This window comes from Clytia hemisphaerica, unplaced genomic scaffold, assembly GCF_902728285.1.
Source record: "Clytia hemisphaerica strain Z4C2 unplaced genomic scaffold, Clytia hemisphaerica genome assembly, whole genome shotgun sequence".
Lineage (NCBI taxonomy): Eukaryota > Metazoa > Cnidaria > Hydrozoa > Leptothecata > Clytiidae > Clytia > Clytia hemisphaerica.
Window position 1 is genome coordinate 1,233,613 of NW_027103603.1, and position 18,577 is coordinate 1,252,189.

Sequence of the window (18,577 nt, forward strand, 5' to 3'; positions counted from 1 at the left end):
CCTAACTATTTTACAGAACACAAACATAAAAGCTCGCCTAGTATCGTAAGCTAGCGAAGGAATGACATCCCTGAGAAGCTTTCGCAGCGTACGGCTTGAAGTTGGCCCAGTGGTATAGGGCGCCCGGTTCACGCACTAGCGATCCCCAGTTCGAATCGGGTCAGGGACACTATTGGAATCTTTATCCAGGTTTTGATATTTCATGTTTTTTTAGGTGTAGATTCAGAAAAAATAGGTCCGAAGTCCTGAAAAGTTGACGGAAGGGCGCTACGGGGACCGTAAAGGACCAAAGGACTCGTACGGGACCGTAAATGACCCCCTCCAATAGCACCAGACTGGGTGGGTTTCACGACTTGAAACTTTCTGGAGACGTCAAGCATATCGAAGGAGGAAAGCATCCCAAATTTCATCACTCCACCGTCACCGGTCACCGGTCACCGGGCCGCGAAAGGTACGCTGCAGGCAGGACGTCCCCGTAAGGACGATTTCCGGGCCGTACGGCGTTTTTAGCCGGTCAAACTTTCTGTTAGGCATCTCTACCGGATGGAAAACAAGCCTGCAAAATATCTAAGACGTAGCATCAAAATTGAAGACACAGCGCCTGATTAAATTTTGCCTTAAATCGGTCTGGACTTTTTTAACAATTAATACAGCGCAAGACCTTCCCCGTAAGGGTGATTGCCGGGCCGCACGGGTCTATAATAAATTTCGTAATTTTCCCCTTATATCGACGATCGACTCTTACTCGCTTTTTTAAAAACTGCTTATTCAGCAAAATCAGCAAGCAGCCAAAACGTGGGCCATATAGTAGGCCAAATGGCCCGGGCCAACTAGGCGGAGGCGAGCCAGCCACCAAGCTGAAAGCATAGTCGATATTGTATGTTTACTTTTTTTCCGTTTTTAAGCATGGTAGATTTTTTTCCAGCTGTTTTTTTATTATTCTTATAAAACTTTTATTTTTCTGACATTAAAGTTTTTTTTACATCAAAAATTTCTTTTTTACATAAAAAAGTTTTTTTTTTACATCAAAAAGTTTTTTTTTACATCAAAAAGTTTTTTTTTTACATCAAAAAATTTTTTTTTTCAAAAAAATCTTTTTTTTTATTTTTTTCCGCAACGGCGCGCCATAGTAATAATCATTTAAAAAAGTTAATTTTCCCAATAGTCAATTAAATTTGAAACTAATCTCTGCTCTAATAGGCAAAATTTTTGTTTTATTTTAGTATCTGAGATGATTAGAAATTTATTGAAAATGTTATAAGATCTTTTAAAAATCATGTCTGAAATGCAGCAAATACCTCGTTTAATAAACTACCCCACCCATGAGCATCCTTTGGAACTGACAGAAGGGATAAAAATCTATCCACAATACAATGGATCTTGGAAATGTGATAATTGTGAGTTGGATAAAACAAATGGTGAGAAACCATATCATTGTCAACCCTGTCAATTTGATCTTTGCATTAATTGTGCACTCCCTATAAGACATTTAAGACACCCTTCACATCAGTTGTACAGGGCGAACATGAAAAATGTATACCCTCAGTACCATGGACAATGGCGCTGTGATGGTTGTGATGTAACCAGAGGACCAGAATTGGCATATCATTGTTTCCATGATCAATTTGATATTTGTGATCGGTGTGTCCAAGGACAGAATCTTCCTATCCATCAACATCCATTGAAACCTGTTGATGCCGCAAAACTTTATGATAATGCACCGGGCTGGTGGGCTTGTGATTGCTGTAAACGACATGGAACTGAAATTGGATCGTAAGTTTTTGGTTTCTGATTAGGACTGAAAGGTTCAGTGTTGATCTCTTACTATTTCATTTTGTCTTCAACCATCACCACACCTAAGGGCTCAATCTCAAAATTATCAAAGTTGTGTCCAATTTTTGAGATTTAGATTACAGCCATTTTCTTTTTATTGAATGCTTATTAGCAGCGCTTTATTACAATACTTTTCATACATTTTCTAAGACACTTATTTTGAGATTGAACCTACAGCTACAGTCAATAATTAATATTAATTTAAAAATGTTTTCCCTTGAAATTGAGTTCAGTTCTTTTTAAGAGTACAAAAACAAATACACTTTTCTGGTTAGTGAGCTGTTTTGGTTGTGTGAAACATTTTTCTGTTTCAGGAAATTCTCATGGCACTGTGCACTTTGTAAATTTGACTGCTGTTCTGATTCTCATTGTGAGTATTATTAAAAGTTAATGAAAGACAATTTATTTTTCATTTTCAGGAGATTCTCTTGGCATTGTGCTCTTTGTGAGTTTGACTGCTGTGTTGATTCTTTAGCGGAACGGAAAACTCCTCAACATGAACATCCAGTTCATTTAACAGATCCAATGAAAGTCTATGGACAAAATGGTAGTTGGAGCTGTCGTGAATGCAGAAAACAATTTACTACAGAAAACCCTGAACCAAATAGGGGAAGACCTTACCATTGTTTTGATTGCGGTTATGATATTTGTCATGAGTGTATATCTCCGGCCCTACATAATGGTCAGTTGAATTACCTTATAACTAGCCGTATTGTATAAGGGTTGCGAAGCGATCCAGACTCCACCTCAATTCGCAAGTTGCTAGCAAAATAAGAGAACTCTAAAAATCCCTCTCATAAAGCCGCTTTAGAGACAGGAGGGTCGTAAGAGCCTTAATGCCCCAAACACACCACATAATCCACGGCGGTACAACACCCACCGCGCGCCGCCTGTGCATCGCTCTTTTTTCCTTCTAGTTATTCTAGTGTAAATGGTGCCTTAATAAAATCGAACGATCGAACATTTTTATTCGAAATCATCAAAACATAAAACAAAAACAAAAACGTACAAAGATGACTTGTTGGTTCTTGGGCATTTTTGATTTATTTCTTGACAAATTCAACAAATTTGATTACGTCCGTACCCCGTACTTCTTTATCATAGAATATCTACTTGGTTTTGCAAGGTAAGTTTCGTTAACTAAAAGAGCACTCCTCCCGCCCGCGTGACTTGCAAAAACCTCTCCTCATTGATTGACTTTATTTGATACTTGATACTTGCTGTTAAAAGTCAAGGGATGATGAAGATCCTTTCTGTCACCGTTCAAACTAATTTTTTTCCATTTAACAGCAAAATAAACATTTAAAACCGAAGAACCACTGCTTAGATTGCTTAGATGCATGCCGCCCGCGCGGCAATTTGATCAACTTCAGATTATAAGTCCGTGTTTCGGCTTCCGGTAATTTTGTTGCTGTTCACTGCTAGGGTACACCATTTTAAAACGGCATTTTTCGCAGTCCTAGCTACCAAACCGAGAAAGTTTTCGTAGCTTCAAGCCAAACCATTCAAGGTCATTTTGATAAAATCATCGGTTTGAAGATGTGATTTATATAGCAAATTTTATGGCAAATTTTCGCTTGGGATAGAAGTTAAAGGTACGTGCACAATATAGCAAAACTGCTTCGCTCATAAATTCGCTTCGCAACTAGCCGTATTGTATAAGGGTTGCGAAGCGATCCAGACTCCACCTCAATTCGCAAGTTGCTAGCAAAATAAAGAAAACTATTTAAATTTATTTTCAGCGTTAATAAGAAGATAATTTGAAACATGGCTGAAACTTCTCTTGAATATCGGCAGCAAAAGATTTGTTGTTCTCGATTTTGCGAGTCATGTTAGTTCGCTACGGGATCGTTTCGTTGCCAACTCTCGAAAAAGGTATTATGCACACCGGATATTTTGTGTTCGTATTTCATTAAGTTATTTTGTCTTTCACTTTTATTGAGAATATATAATAAATAAATAAATAGACTATATGAACAATTTAAAGATTTGTACAAATTTATCAATATTTTGCATTTTGAAATTTTATTTATAAAAATAAATAGAGAATTTTATTAAACTTTTAATAAATCCAAAAGCCCACGGAAAGTACCCAAGGTGAGTGTCGTTGTGTGTGAAAAATAATGATCAGGACTTGTAATTTAGGAATATCGATTCAAAAAGGTTTTTTTAGAGGCATTCTTTATTCTTCGACAGTTTCTAAGAGATTCTTTACCTTTTTTGGTAAAATTCTGCACAGCGGACTATCTTTAAATCGAACTTGTATTATTCGAATGTCTTAACAGCTTGAAGAGGTTGGTAATCTCACTCGAATACAAATTAAATAATTTAGAACCTCCAGCTCCGGGAATATAATTTAACAATATCTGTAAATAGGTTAATCGTGATAGTAACTATATAAGTATCCTGAAGCAGAAATATAACAATGAAATTAATAATTTATTACTTGAATAAATTTATTACATTGAACAGAACTATTAGCATTGAAAAACAAAGCTGACAAAAAAAGTGTAAATCGGAACGATATCTTTTCTTTTTGCTATCTTCTATCTGAAATGATAACAAAGAAAGAAATAGCGAAATTTTAGACTTTATAACTTTAGATATCGATAACGAGGATATAACAGTGCCTAAAAACACCCTGAGGAATCGCCGTCGCCGGAAGAAACGGGCTGAACGCCTCCACGAACTCGAGGAGAAGGTGGAGAACCTACAGCAAAAATTATAAATGACTATGATAGACGCGCGCAATAAATAGCATAATTTATTTCTAAGTAAAAATCCAACGATAAATATATAATTAAAACCATAATCAGAACTTGACTACTTCTTATTATAAAACCACAATACAGATTAACGCTTATGAGTGATTAGAATTAGATTTCTATTTATTAGATTATTAAAAAAAACATGAAATAACCGATCAAAAATTTCTACCAAAAATTTTACTGGGACCGCTTGGTGATAGGGACTAAATTAGTTTTTGAGACGCACGATTGAATTTATAAAAGTGATAAAAAAATGAATAAAGTTAATGAGATAAACGTAACGTAATGTTGTATGTGTGATGATCATGGTATGGGCGGTCTCGGCGGTCATGGTAAGTGCGGTGGCGGGAGTCGTGGTAGGGGCGGTGTGAGCGGTCGTCGTAAGAACGGTGTGAGCGGTCTTCGTAGGGGTGGTGTCGACGGTCGTTGGGGCGTTGTCGGCGGTCGTCGGGGCGTTGTCGGCGGTCGTTGGAGCGTTGTCGGCGGTCGTTAGAGCGTTGTCGGCGGTCGTTGGGTCGTTGTCGGCGGTCGTCGGGGCGTTGTCGGCGGTCGTCGGGACGTTGTCGGCGGTCGTTTGGGCGTTGTCGGCGGTCGTTGGGGCGTTGTCGGCGGTCGTTGGGGCGTTGTCGGCGGTCGTTGGTGCGGTCGTTGCTGTTTTTGCTTATTTGCTGCTCTCTTAACTTGTTGCGCGCGTCTATCATAGTAAATTGGAGTTTTTGCTGTAGGTTCTCCACTTTCTCCTCGAGTTCGTGGAGGCGTTCAGCCCGTTTCTTCCGGCGACGGCGATTCCTCAGGGTGTTTTTAGGCACTGCTGTTTCCTCGTTATCGATATCAGAGGAGGCTGACAGACTAAGTTCATGTGTATCCATAGGTGAAGCCATAGTGTTTTATTTAAATATTTATACTGAAACGAAATAGAAAAACAATAGATAACAAGCATGGTCCTGGTCCTTAAATTACCAACCTTAGTACAGGGGAAATACTTAATACAACATTCTCAAAAGTTTAACTTAAGATGGAACCCTTGCCACAAGAGTTAATTCGCTTTTTAAATTTTGTAATTTCTTTATGCTACCATATGGAAACTATTTTTTAAGGGCTCTCATTAAAGTACGCTGGTTTCCACATGGTATCAAAAAGTTTACTTACTTGGGAGTTTAGCATGTACACAAAACTTAGTAACCCATTTAAAAACATGAAGTCAATGTGGAATTGTTTGAGGGAGTCCATCCTGCTTTACAATACACAAGTATGCGATTGCATTCCCAGACTTTGGACAGGGCTTAGGTGAGTTACCTCCCTCAAAGCATTCCACTCCGGTATATTGAGAATGGGTTGCATTACGTATTAATGATGTTATTTTTACCAGAGTAAAAACGCTTCCAGGAGGTACACATTTAGTAATTCTAAGGAACATAAATTTCCTACTAAACTACACATTGTGATTTGTCTGCTAGTTTGATCCAATAAGACATGTTAAATTCATTGATCGAAGGAATGCAGGACACAACGACATTGATCAGCATGTTTGTAGCATCGAGAATCTTGAATACCATCATCACAAAAGGTGTCAATTTCCTGGATCAAGAGGAGGTACTGTTCGATTGAGCATGGATTTTCACGAATCGTTTTTTCAGAAAGTGATTTAAGGCGTTTCTCTTCAACTTGTCTAACTTTCCTCTTAGGATGTCTGTTGAGATACTCTAGACGTTCAAATGGTATGGGTTCAGCGATACACCAATCGGCATCTTCGGTTACACGCGAGAATGCGGTATATGCAGTTCCATAGTTTTTTGCTTCCATCCCTATTTCTGGTGACAGTTTTATAATTACATTGGAGATCTGTTGGTTTCTTCCTATTGTCATACCTTGGCTTTTTGTTATTGTTAATGCATAACCAGTAATCAAAGGAAATCCTTCACGATGACAGCATTTTGCATCGCAAAAAACTTTATTCAAGGGTATCGGCACCCATGTGGGATGGTCCGGGTGCCACTGTGGACCTTTGTATTTAGGGAAATCAACAATTATAACTTCTGGGAAGGCAGGGGGTTTTACACCCTCTTTGTACACGATGCTAACCACAGTACCCAGTGCTCCATTATTTAAACCGAGCCTAGTAAGACTACCTTGATTCTTAGTAAGAATGACCCGACAGCCAGCAGCAACAATGCTCACATTTGGGATTTGACCCATAGATTCTTTTTCTTTGGAATGATGTTTTCCTACACCAGTGGAAATTATTTCGGCAGACACAGCACGATTCCCATTCACATACTTGCTATTCAACGCATTTTTATTATACATCCTTGCTTCTTTCCATGTTTCAGTGAGACAAATAACGTTCGATACTTCACTGTCAAAATTTCTCTTCTCTTCTTCGCACAATGAATTATGGCTTCGAGCATTGATTTCCTCCCAGTCTTTCCTTGTAACATTTCCAGTCCGTAAATTATCAAGTCTTTTTAACAAAGCCATCTGATCAGGCTTTTGTCTCATAATCTCCTCTAAAACTATAACATCTTGAAAATTACTATAAACTAAATTACCAGCAGCTTCTATTGGAGTAGTAGAATCTACAATCGGATCACCTAAATTGCTTGAACCAATAGCCCCTAGTTGAAATATATCTCCAAAAAAATTAAACGCTGGGATACAACCAAATGGGATGACACCTTCTCTTTTTAACAAACGAATAGAAAGCTCCATAAACCTGTGATGAAACCAAGCAAGTACGTATTCTCCTACCATTCCTCTTTCATCAGCATTAATACACATCAGCGAGAGATGTTCATTTTCATCAAGAGTAAGATCCTTTAGCTCTTTGTACTTACCAGCAGACATGGGCTTGTCAACTAAAGTTGCAGTGTTCGAACCTGTATTTCGAGGAATATGAACAGCCGAATGAATAGTACCGCCATCAGGTAGAAGTACAGCTGCAGCCCCAGTTGGTGCAACATTCAAAACAGAACGGTTAGATTGAAACATTCTCCTGACCATTCTAGTAAGAATCTTGATGACTTGGCTTTTCCCTGTACCTGCACAACCCTGGACAACCAAGCGTTTACAATTGTCATAACTAATGTCAATATTCCCTCTAGCATATTGCAGTAAGGTTTTTAGATTGAAATAGACAATCGTCATTTGAAGTTCGTTCACAAGCTTGGGGTCGACGTCTGGGAGCGTACACAGCCGACTCGATCTTTCAAACTCAAGAGATGCCGCACCAGAAACTTGCGAGAGCCAGTCTTTCATTTCCTGATACTGGTCTTCAGAAATCGTATCAATGTTTAGACAATCCGTCCCATGCTTATGCCAATCAAAATCATTTGTACCAGCATAAAGAACAGGCTCATCAGCCTCGGCGTTTGACATTTGCACCCTATGGTTTCTAGCTATATCTCTCAATAAATCATTTCCAAATGAGTCCAAATTTGATCCTTGAGAAGATTGCTGACTATTTTGTGTAGACTGTGAAAATGGAAAGCTGTCAGTATCTAAATCTATTTGTCTATCATCGTTTTTGTTCTTATTTTTTCTGAGCATTTCTTTATCAAAATCAATTTTGGCAAATTTCAACATCATTATTACTGCTTCTGGACAGCTTTCGCTATCTAAAAAGTTTGCAAATGACTCTGTGAAGGTTTCGAAAGGCTCTTTTAAGTCCTCAACAATTTCTCCATGTGCCTGGGGAAAATTTCATCAATAATTCTTTGGCAAATTTTTCAGAAACAGGCCATTTCCAAAATCTTTGACATCCAGTAAAAACAGGCACATGATCTTTGCCACATGATTTACTTTTTGGGCAGGTACATATCTTTGCCCAATCATAAAGTGAAATGTTAGGGTAAAGCGTTCTTCGTGAGTCACCTAAAAATTTATCAAGAGATGATTTTCTGGTTACTTCTCCATCTTTGTTTCCTTTCGGGTCAAACAAACGAAAACCACTCAAGCCTATCCTGTTAAATCTTCTCGAACATTGATAAAGTTTACCTCGCACATTAATGTAATCAGCACTGGATGAGGGTGTGTCAACTATACCAACAGTCTTCAAAATCAACTTCTGCGCTACTGATCTCATGGTTATATTTGGCTCTGATTTAACAAGAATGTTCCGATAGATTTGATGCAGTTCTGCTGTTGTGGCTGCCCCTTTACAGCAATAACCGGTTATATATTTGATTAATGCTAACAAATCTTTGGAAACAATGGCTTGTGTGTCACATTGCCCCATCCATGACAATGGACGTAAAAATACATGTTGTACCATCCTTGGGTGATCATTTCTTCCTTCATAGCGCGGGACTTTACCTTCAATAAAGCGTGGTTTAAAAGGATTTGTTTCTTTCCCAACAGAGCGTTTTGTGCTTTCATCATATTCACCAAAGTGATGGCGGCAATACCGTACAACTTTTTTCTTTCTTTTTCCTGATTCATCCCTTTCCTTAGTTGTGACAGTTTTTCGTCTCAAACAATACTTACTGCACTTGTGAACCATTACTTTATTAACAACACCCATCTGAAATCGGTTCAAGCTGTCGTTGGTAGTTTTACATAGCAGACAATCCTTCAAAATATTTGGATCATTTTCCTCAAGCGTTCCATCTGGCTTAGGCCAGAGATTCTTATTAGGAAGCCAGGTTCTTTCTTCAGTTTCTTCGTTAACATCAATTGTTCCTCCAGCAGGGTGCATTGAAACAAAATGGGGCGAGAATGTCTCGTTTGTGTTCAATTCAGTTGATTGTAGCCATTGTTCAATATCACTTGCAATATCAACATTGGGATCTGATGTATCTTGGTCCAATATGGATTTGACAATATCATAATGAGATTTGGAAAAGTACAACGCATGTGTGTGAATGGCACCCCGACTCTTTGCAAACTCATATCTGCTCCAATCATCTTCATATTGAAAAAGACTTTTTAAAACCGTGTCTTTATAATTCAAATGTCTTGCATTAAAGTAAGTCGTAATGATATGCTGATTTTGTAAAATAACTTGATGGCGAAATTGTGCATCTGTTTGAAATCTTTCTTTGATGGTGTGAATATTGTCGCTTGATGTCTTTGCAAGATATTTGATGATAACATCATGAAGTGGTACCCAGTGGTGTTCAGCACAGGATGAAGTATCAAAATAGGATGGATATACGTTGTCCTCTTTTAGCTTAAAAAAGCACAAAGAGTCAAGTTCGTGCTTTCTTTCCTTCCAGTATGGATCAGTATTGACTAAATTTGAGCTCATTGAAATAAATTTGTTTGGAATACTGTCATCTTTGTCTTGAAGTCTTTCTAATAGTTCGTCTCTGGTAAGATGTTTTTCATTAACCTGCTGATTAACACAAAAGCTTCCTTGATTTAAAGCTTTCTTGCGGAGTCCAATATTCAGAAGATGAAATTTCAAAAATCTATGAGCTGATACACGGTTATCTGAGCAAAAATATATATGATCTACCCACATGTCATAATCAACAGCCCTTGTTGATGGAATAGTTATGTCACACGTTCCATTTATGAAAATATGTGGATAAGCCATTGTGAAAAAACCTTCAGGGAGAGGCTTCTCTTTGTTATCAGACTTCAAGTTCCCAAGATCAGCAACAGCACCTTGTTTGATTATGTTTTCTATTTCACCACTGTTCTCTCCAAGAAATAGTTTCAATGCATTCTTTATGTTGTCATCAACATCAATGTTTGTTAGCTGGGCTGCAAATCCCGATGTTGTCACCAACTCTTCTTCAGCCTGCAGGGAATCAAACTGTTTTGGACCAGGCCCTAAGTCCTCCTCTTCAGTAGCTAAATTATTTGCTGTCGATACAACTGGTAGACCTTTTAGCTCTCCTTCTTTCTCTGGAATATGCATCAAACGATCAACATCAATTACCACATCCCAATAATATGGATTTGGCTGGTACAAAAAGAATCTCCCATTTAGCCCAATACCAGACACATGGTCTTTACCTGTATAGCGGGTAAATCCTGGTCTTGGTGCACTTTCACCATACTTTGGAACACCAAATATTAGACCAACCAAAGCCTGCTCAATTCTTTGCCTACAAGCCATGTATGCTTTTGAGCTGTTTTTACCACCTCTTATAAGAAGAATACCAACTTCAGATGGCAGTTGTGGTAGTTTGGTAAATTTTCTAAGGTCATGTGGTATAGCTACTGCATGACCTTTGGAGGCTAACATCCCATACTTAAGACAATGCACATAAATGGCAATGGATATTTTTCTTATCAAAAGACTTTCGACAAATGTCAGGTTTTGAAGAAAAGGGGGAATTTCCTTGAAGTGTTGGTTATTGTGATAATGCATGCCATTTTCCAAGAAACAATCTTCAACTGGGGAATACAATCCTGAGAACATCAACGACCTATTGATGTGTTTCTTGTATTTGTTCTTTTTTATCTCATCTGTGCATCTTTTACATCTACCATTGAGAAACCTTTTTTCTTTCTCGGATAATACATGATAAATAGGCCTAGTCTCATAACAACTCATACAATGTTCCACTGAGTGCAGCCTCTCAGCATCATTGAATTCTTGAATTGCTCTTTCAACAGCAGGATTTGAGTGAAGCGGAACCTCTCTTTGAATATGTGAATGTTCAATTTGATCAACAGTAATTTCTCGGTTTCCTTCAATATGTGGATGTTCAACCTCTTCAACAGTATCTTCTTGGTTTCCTTCAATATGTGGATGTTCAGCTTCTTCAACAGTGTCTTCTTGGTTTCCATGCTGCAAATTTGTGGATGGGTGTTGGCTTTCGGTCGGCTCAACAACAAAATCAACACAGTGAGATTTTCTAGCAGCAATTTTGCGTTCCACATAACTTTTATCTTTAAAGATACTCCTCAAAATATCATCAATCTCTTCTTCAGTCTGCTTACTACATGTAGCCTGATTTGCTAATCTTACATTTTTCCGACGTGCATAATTATGCTCGTCAGTTGTAGAATGTTTTCTTTTGAGTCCTCTTTGATCTTCTCTGGAATCCCTACGGGGCATGATACTTTGATCCTTGGGTATTTCCCCATGCTTAAGCAAACTACTTTTACTAAAGACATGGTGGGTGGATGTACTCTGCAGAAGATTAGCTGATGATGTTGCATCATTCAGAAAGTAAAGACTTTGGAAGTGGTTGTATTTGTGAGATATTATAATTTTTGGACCATCAAAGTTTTCGATGATTTCGCTATTCATTCTACCAGCTGTAGCTGGGTGATGAATATTTTCAGGCCAAAAAGTCAAGTATTGAAAATCACGGTTGCTGTTATATTTTGTACAGAAGATAATAATTCCAAGCTTTTTAGCAGCAGCTAGAATGAATAATTCCGAACCATACTCCGCATTACGATACTGTCGCTGAATAACATTATCTAAGCTTACAACTTGTCCATCATCATCTGGTTGATCTACGTTCGATAGGACCCATTGTTCAACAAAGTCTAAGTGCCTATTATGATCAACAAAACTAACAACCTCATTCCGCAGATCCAAATGGCTGCCCCAATATGGTCTTTCAGTTATGGAAAGGCATTCAACAATGGCTCTATAAAGGCAATTTCCATCCCCAAGTGTGGAACATACAGCGCCAACATTAAGCCCGATTGATCGGGCTTTGCGTACCATTGCCTGCCATGATGTATCTTTGGCTTCATCATAGACTTCAGCCATTATTTCAAAAGAGTACGTGAAAAAGGGTACATGCGTAGTCTAAGTGGTCAGTGGGTATAAACAAAAAATTCATTCTTACCACCCACCCACCCCCACAGGCCTACAGGCAAGTAACTGAGTACAATTAACTGTGTTGTGATCTCAGTTCAGACAGACAGATCACACAGATAATTAAAAGCACCAAATATCAGAAACAGAAAAGTAAAAAAAAAATAGTCAGTAAAAACACAAAAGAATGGTAAAATACACAAGGTAAATAATTTGTTAACAAATTTCTTTCATATATCTTGGATGTTTAGATTTCAAATCAAACACAAGAATCAACATTCAGCAATCCAAATATTTTTTGAATGAAATAAAATTGTTCGAAACTTTCGCGGGTATAACATTGTCATTGGCAACTGTGACCCACAGTGCTTCAGATTTCTGATTGTAGTCCGTGTTTCGGCTTCCGGTAAAATTTTGATGTTCACTGCTAGGGTACACCATTTTTGCGAAGCGAATTTATGAGCGAAGCAGTTTTGCTATATTGTGCACGTACCTTTAACTTCTATCCCAAGCGAAAATTTGCTATAAAATTTGCTATATAAATCACATCTTCAAACCGATGATTTTATCAAAATGACCTTGAATGGTTTGGCTTGAAGCCACGAAAACTTTCTCGGTTTGGTAGCTAGGACTGCGAAAAATGCTGTTTTAAAATGGTGTACCCTAGCAGTGTACAGCAACAAAATTACCGGAAGCCGAAACACGGACTTAGAATCTGAATTTGATCAAATTGCCGCCGCGCCGCGCGGGCGGCACGCATCTAAGCAATCTAACCAGTGGTTCTTCGGTTTTAAGTGTTTATTTTGCTGTTAAATGGAAACAAATTAGTTTGAACGTTGACAGAAAGGATCTTCATCATCCCTTGACTTTTAACAGCAAGTATCAAGTATCAAATAAGGTCAATTAATGAGAGGTTTTTGCAAGTCGCGAGGGCGGGCGGGGAGTGCTCTTTTAATGAACGAAACTTACCTTGCAAAACCAAGTGGATATTCTATGATAAAGAAGTACGGAGGTAATCAAATTTGTCGAATTTGTCAAGAAAGAACCAACAAGCCATCTTTGTACATTTTTGTTTTTGTTTTATTTTTATGTTTTGATGATTTCGACAGACGATTCGTGATTCGAATAAAAATGTTCGAACGTTCGACTAATATCTTCGATTTTATTAAGGCACCATTTACACTAGAATAACTAGAAGGAAAAAAAAGAGCGATGCGCGGCGGGCGGCAGTGGGTGGTGTTGTGCCTCCGTGGATTATGTGGTGTGTTTGGGGCATTAAGGTAAGGCTCTTATCTTACGACCCTGTCTCCATAGAGGGATTTTTAGAGTGTCTCTTATTTTGCTAGCAACTTGCGAACTGAGGTGGAGTCTGGATCGCTTCGCAACCCTTATACAATACGGCTAGTAAAACGGCCATTTTTGCAGTCTTATCTATCAAACCGAGAAAATTTTCGTGGTTTCAAGCAAAACCGTTCAAGGTCATTTTAACAAAATCACCGTTTTGAAGATGTGATTTATATAGCAAATTTCTGCAAATTTTCGCTTGGGATAGAAGTTAAAGGTACGTGCACACTATAGCAAAACTGCTTCGCTCATAAATTCGCTTCGCAAAAACATTTTGTCTTATATGCCCACTCTTTGTGTCACAATTATTCTGTGTTTAGACAAATACAAAAATAATTTTTTCAAACAGCTAACACAACTTCTTGACATTCTTAAATGCAGGCTTAGCAAATTTGCCACTGCTGTGATCTTTTGTTGGTCAATAGTAATTGAAACAATCCAAATATAGCAATGCCTTGCGTTGAAAGCACCTCAAAGTAATCAAGATAACCACTAGATGCTGTTTTGCAATACTTTGCCAGTTCAGTTTTTTATAATGTGATTGTTGTTTTTTAGATGGTGGAGATATTCCAATGGATCCAGGACTGAGAGCAACCTATGCACATAATACACCATCTGCTAGAGTTACTTCTAGACCTCATCAGCCCCCAACTGGTAACTCGCTTAAGTTCTTATGTAGTTGTCCCTATTTTGATGGTATTTTTAATTTAAGATTTAAAAAAGTGTTCCTTTTTCTCTGTTGGGAAAAAATTAGCCCCAGACTCAAAATTTCAGAAAAAAAAGTCTTACCTTAACATATATTTTCATTTGTTAAAATTTAAAATCCATATATTATTACTGTCAGTTTCACGCCTTGTGCGATCATCAGATATACTATACTACAAATAAAATTTTCTCTCATAAGATGTATACACTATGCTAGAAATTGCAAAACCGTTACGAATGAAAGAAATTTAATAAAAATGCTCATGGGAAAAAAATTGATAATAAAAACAATTAGTTTAAGACATGTGGCTGAAGTTACCTTAACATAAAATTTTAAAGTCTGGTGCAACTAAAACAGTATGGTACAGTTTGAATCACACAATCTGCGAGTGAACCCTCGTTGACAGAATCTCAAAACTTTGGAAACCCAGCCAGACACACATAATTACTTACCATAAATGAGGCCCCCCCAGTCGACCCTCAATTCACGTATTCACGCAAAATTTTTTGCCAATTCACGTATTCACGTGCGAAAAAAAACATTTTCACGTTCACGCGCTGATTTTGCTTTTAATTATTTTGTTAAACGATTGTGACCTTTTATGGCCAACATAAAGTTTTCTGCAGTTTTTTGACCTTATTCTCGACAGCATCGACCTTTTAAGACCTCTTACAATTATTGGAGCTTTCATAGGGCAATGTTTAAGGTCTTTCTATCACGTCTATCACGCCAAAGTTACAAAAAACTACCTCTCTGGCGTACGGTGGTATAAACCCTGCCTGAATTTGCTTTTTAAGGGAGGTAAGTGCAAAGTTAAGCCTTAGCTTTAAGGTTTCCCCCCAAATTTCTTCCTCGCAGGCCCTAAATATGTTTTATTCTGAGAATAAATTTAAATCGAGGTTTGGCCCAAATTCATGGTCTGGAAAATCGCGAGCTTCAAAGAGGTGGTACAACCAGAGGACGCAAATTCCCAAGTTTGACCCCCTGTCTCTCATTGAAGAAAAGCTGTGGAAAGGAAAAAGCGAGCGAAGCGAGCGCGAAAATTTTTTGACAACTTTCACTCTTTCATTGCTGAGAAAACGGCCTTAACACACTATTGTTACCCTAATATGCCTACCGTGAAAAGCACAGCTCAAAATCATATATTTACGCTGTGCCGACGAATCGAGATTCTATTCATCGCGCAATCAGCGAAGACAAAAGTAACCATGACGACCATCCAAGATCTTGGATGAGTGTCATAGTCGATATTTTTATTTCCGTCGTTGAAAACACAACTTACAAAAAGTCATCAATGCTTTGTAAAAAGAGTCAGTGATAGAGAATCATAACATAAAGTCTGTCTATTATTTCGATTCAATTAAAGTGACATTTCCATAATTAAAAGTTTAGTAATTACTGTTATACATTTGGGGATCATGTAAAAGATTTCTTTCGAAATAAACTCATTTCAACTACACTTGGAGGTTTCTGGGGAATTGGTAAATAGTAAACTGCACACTGATACAGTCTGCTAGACATTAATATGGTAATATTTGCTCTTCATCTTTGATTTTTTCTACAGTGATTAGATTGACACATGCGCGATAAAATTTATATTATTTGTCTTCAGAGGTTACTATTTTCTTTGAAAACTTAACCTCTGATACTCAGGGTATAATATGCCTTGTTTGGTCAAAAAATTTATTCAGAATCTTTGATTATTTTCAACACTGACCATTTACTGGTACAAATCTGGTACGGCGAGTGACGTACCTGCCTTACACGGTGCGGCGTCGCAAAAGTATTTTTCTGAATGTTCGATGATGCAATCATATAAAAATTTTTAGAACTATCTACCTACTTTTGTAAATTATCAAAGAATCAAATGCCCTTCACTGTTTCCAAGTTCATGCGGTATCATTTTATGTACTGCATTTAGTAACAATATATAAGCGATTACAGAAAGACGACCATCATAAGCGCCGACGAAGAAAATTTTCTCATTTAGACTTTTCTGTTTTGGCTCAAAACACTCTCGCTGGATGCAATATTTGCATCACAAAATGCGCCCTTAGAAAAATAAGTAAAAAATATTTGTTTCTGTTTCAGTTTTGATTATTTTGAATAACTTTACAATGGTAATAGGTCAATATGATATAAAGGATTATGCGAGCGAAGCGAGCAAAAAATTTTTACATATTTAGGTTTATTCAGTTTTGTTTTAGACAATAATTTGCTTTTCACGTTCACGCTCAAAATCTCGATTCACGAATTCACGCTGGTAAAATCTTATTTTCACGTTCACGCGGATATCTCAATTCACGTATTCACGCGTTGAAAAAGTCCAATTCACGTATTCACGACAGAAAAAAGGGTCATTCACGCGTCACGCCAGCCCCTGGGGGAGCCCCATAAATCCTCTTTTACAAACTCAAAAGCCTTTCAAAACTACTTTAAACTACATCCAAACTTCAGCCACATTCATAAAGGCTCCTTTCTATCAGCCATTTTGTTTTAGAAATGAACCTGTGTTTTCATTTTAATTTGTTTATCTTTTCTTGCAATGTCAGCTTTTTCCATAAATTATGCACACGCATCGAAAAATTCTGCTCAGTGACTAGGCGCGTACTGACTAATTACATGCAGTCGCATATGCAGCTGGACAGATCTTAAAAAAACTAGACAGTGCTGGACAGTGAAATAGTTTACGGTCTGGATATCCAGTCTAGGAAAAAATTAGAGAGTAGACTTTTAAATCAAGACAAGGGGAGGGAAAAAGTTAGATGCTATAGAATATATCAAGGTGAGAAATGAATTTAGACTTCACTGGTGAAAATCCAACTCAAAAGAACTTGGAATCCTTTTGTTTTGAAGGGGGGGGGGGTACAGATAGACTTTTGACCTACTCTTTTGGATGTTTATCAATCTTATTGATAATTTTGTGTAGTTGAGCAATTTTAGCCAAATATATTACTCAAATCATTCAAATTTCTTGTTTAACTTTAGGCCCCTTTATTTCAAAATTCTCAATAAATTACTAATCAGCTAGCTGAACTGAAATTGTGGAAACTATTATATTATATTTCAAGTCATTATCATTTGTGGAACTCTGAATGCTTTGCCTAGCATAGCTGAGCATAGAGAGGTAAATGCTCAAATTGTTAATAAAACATAATTTGATTTAGAGATTTTGGTTGACGATGATGATGATGTCAACATTGAAAATCTTGATGAATCAGAAAGATGTGTCATTTGTTGTTCCAGACGTAAAAATGCAACCATTGTTCACGGAAACACTGGTCATGTTTGCTGTTGCATATCATGTGCTAACACTATGCAACAGAGAGGCGACAACTGTCCCATTTGCAGGGCACCAATTGATCTTGTAATTAAGCAATTTAATTCTTGAATGGAAATTGTCAAGATTGTATACAATGGTGCACTATCTATCCAAAATGTAATATGACACAATTTTCCTACACAAAAGGTTGGTACAAAAAAAAGAAAATTCAGATCAGATGCAGGTTGATTAATATGGCAGAATACAGGCCCGGGGGGGGGGTACTAGGGCAAAATGGGTTACGGGGATGCTCCGCTGGTCAGGGTACCTTTTTTAACCTCCACGAGTCCCAGGTAGGGTCGCAAAAACACCAAAATAGAAAAATCAGTCCCTCGTAGGGTGCCTATTTTTGGAAAATTTGGGGAAATAGTAGAAAATTTTGCAATTTAAGTCCCATTCAGGGTCACTTTTTTCGCAAATTTCGAGTCCCACGTAGGGTCCATTTTTCGAACCTCAGCGGAGCACCCCCGTCGGTCGACAAGGGTAGTACCCCCCCCCCCCGGGAATACAGGGCTTAGATTTTTGAGAAGAATCCACTGGGATACAATATTTTGAAGGAAAACTAGGAGATTCTGCGGAAAATTGCATTAATGCGAAAACTTTGCATGGCACTGTTGATTTTTCACGTAAAAACTGGTTTTCCAAATTTGGATTTGGATTAAACTGATTAGATGTAGCGTTAGAATGTTTATGATGAAAGCTTTGTTTTGTTATTCACAATCTTCTGATCAATTTATTAGAATTTCTGGTTTCAATCAATCTCTCTTCTTTTCACTTCACGTTTTTGTCTGCGTTTTCATTATACTATTTTTGCCATTTGTTTCCTATTTTCTTACATCATTCTTAAGGCCCTCAGCATGTTATTTGCTTATTTA

At 37.7% G+C, this 18,577-nt stretch overlaps 1 protein-coding gene across 1 annotated transcript; it reads left to right on the top strand.

The window, feature by feature from the left end:
- The first annotated feature begins 1,194 nt into the window (after positions 1–1,194).
- On the top strand, positions 1,195–18,226 carry LOC136802088 (uncharacterized). Its single transcript, XM_067058809.1, has 5 exons — positions 1,195–1,773; positions 2,253–2,515; positions 14,230–14,328; positions 17,548–17,910; positions 18,214–18,226. The coding sequence occupies exons 1-4, from the start codon at positions 1,277–1,279 to the stop codon at positions 17,769–17,771; spliced, it is 1,083 nt and encodes a 360-aa protein (XP_066914910.1). The 5' UTR covers positions 1,195–1,276; the 3' UTR covers positions 17,772–17,910; positions 18,214–18,226.
- The last annotated feature ends 351 nt before the right edge of the window (positions 18,227–18,577 follow it).

Coding starts and splice junctions, on each gene's coding strand:
- LOC136802088 (XM_067058809.1), top strand. CDS start 1,277: ATGTCTGAAATGCAGCAAATACCTCGTTTAATAAACTACCCCACCCAT. Junction 1,774..2,252: donor CATGGAACTGAAATTGGATC/GTAAGTTTTTGG, acceptor TTTCATTTTCAG/GAGATTCTCTTGGCATTGTG. Junction 2,516..14,229: donor ATCTCCGGCCCTACATAATG/GTCAGTTGAATT, acceptor GTTGTTTTTTAG/ATGGTGGAGATATTCCAATG.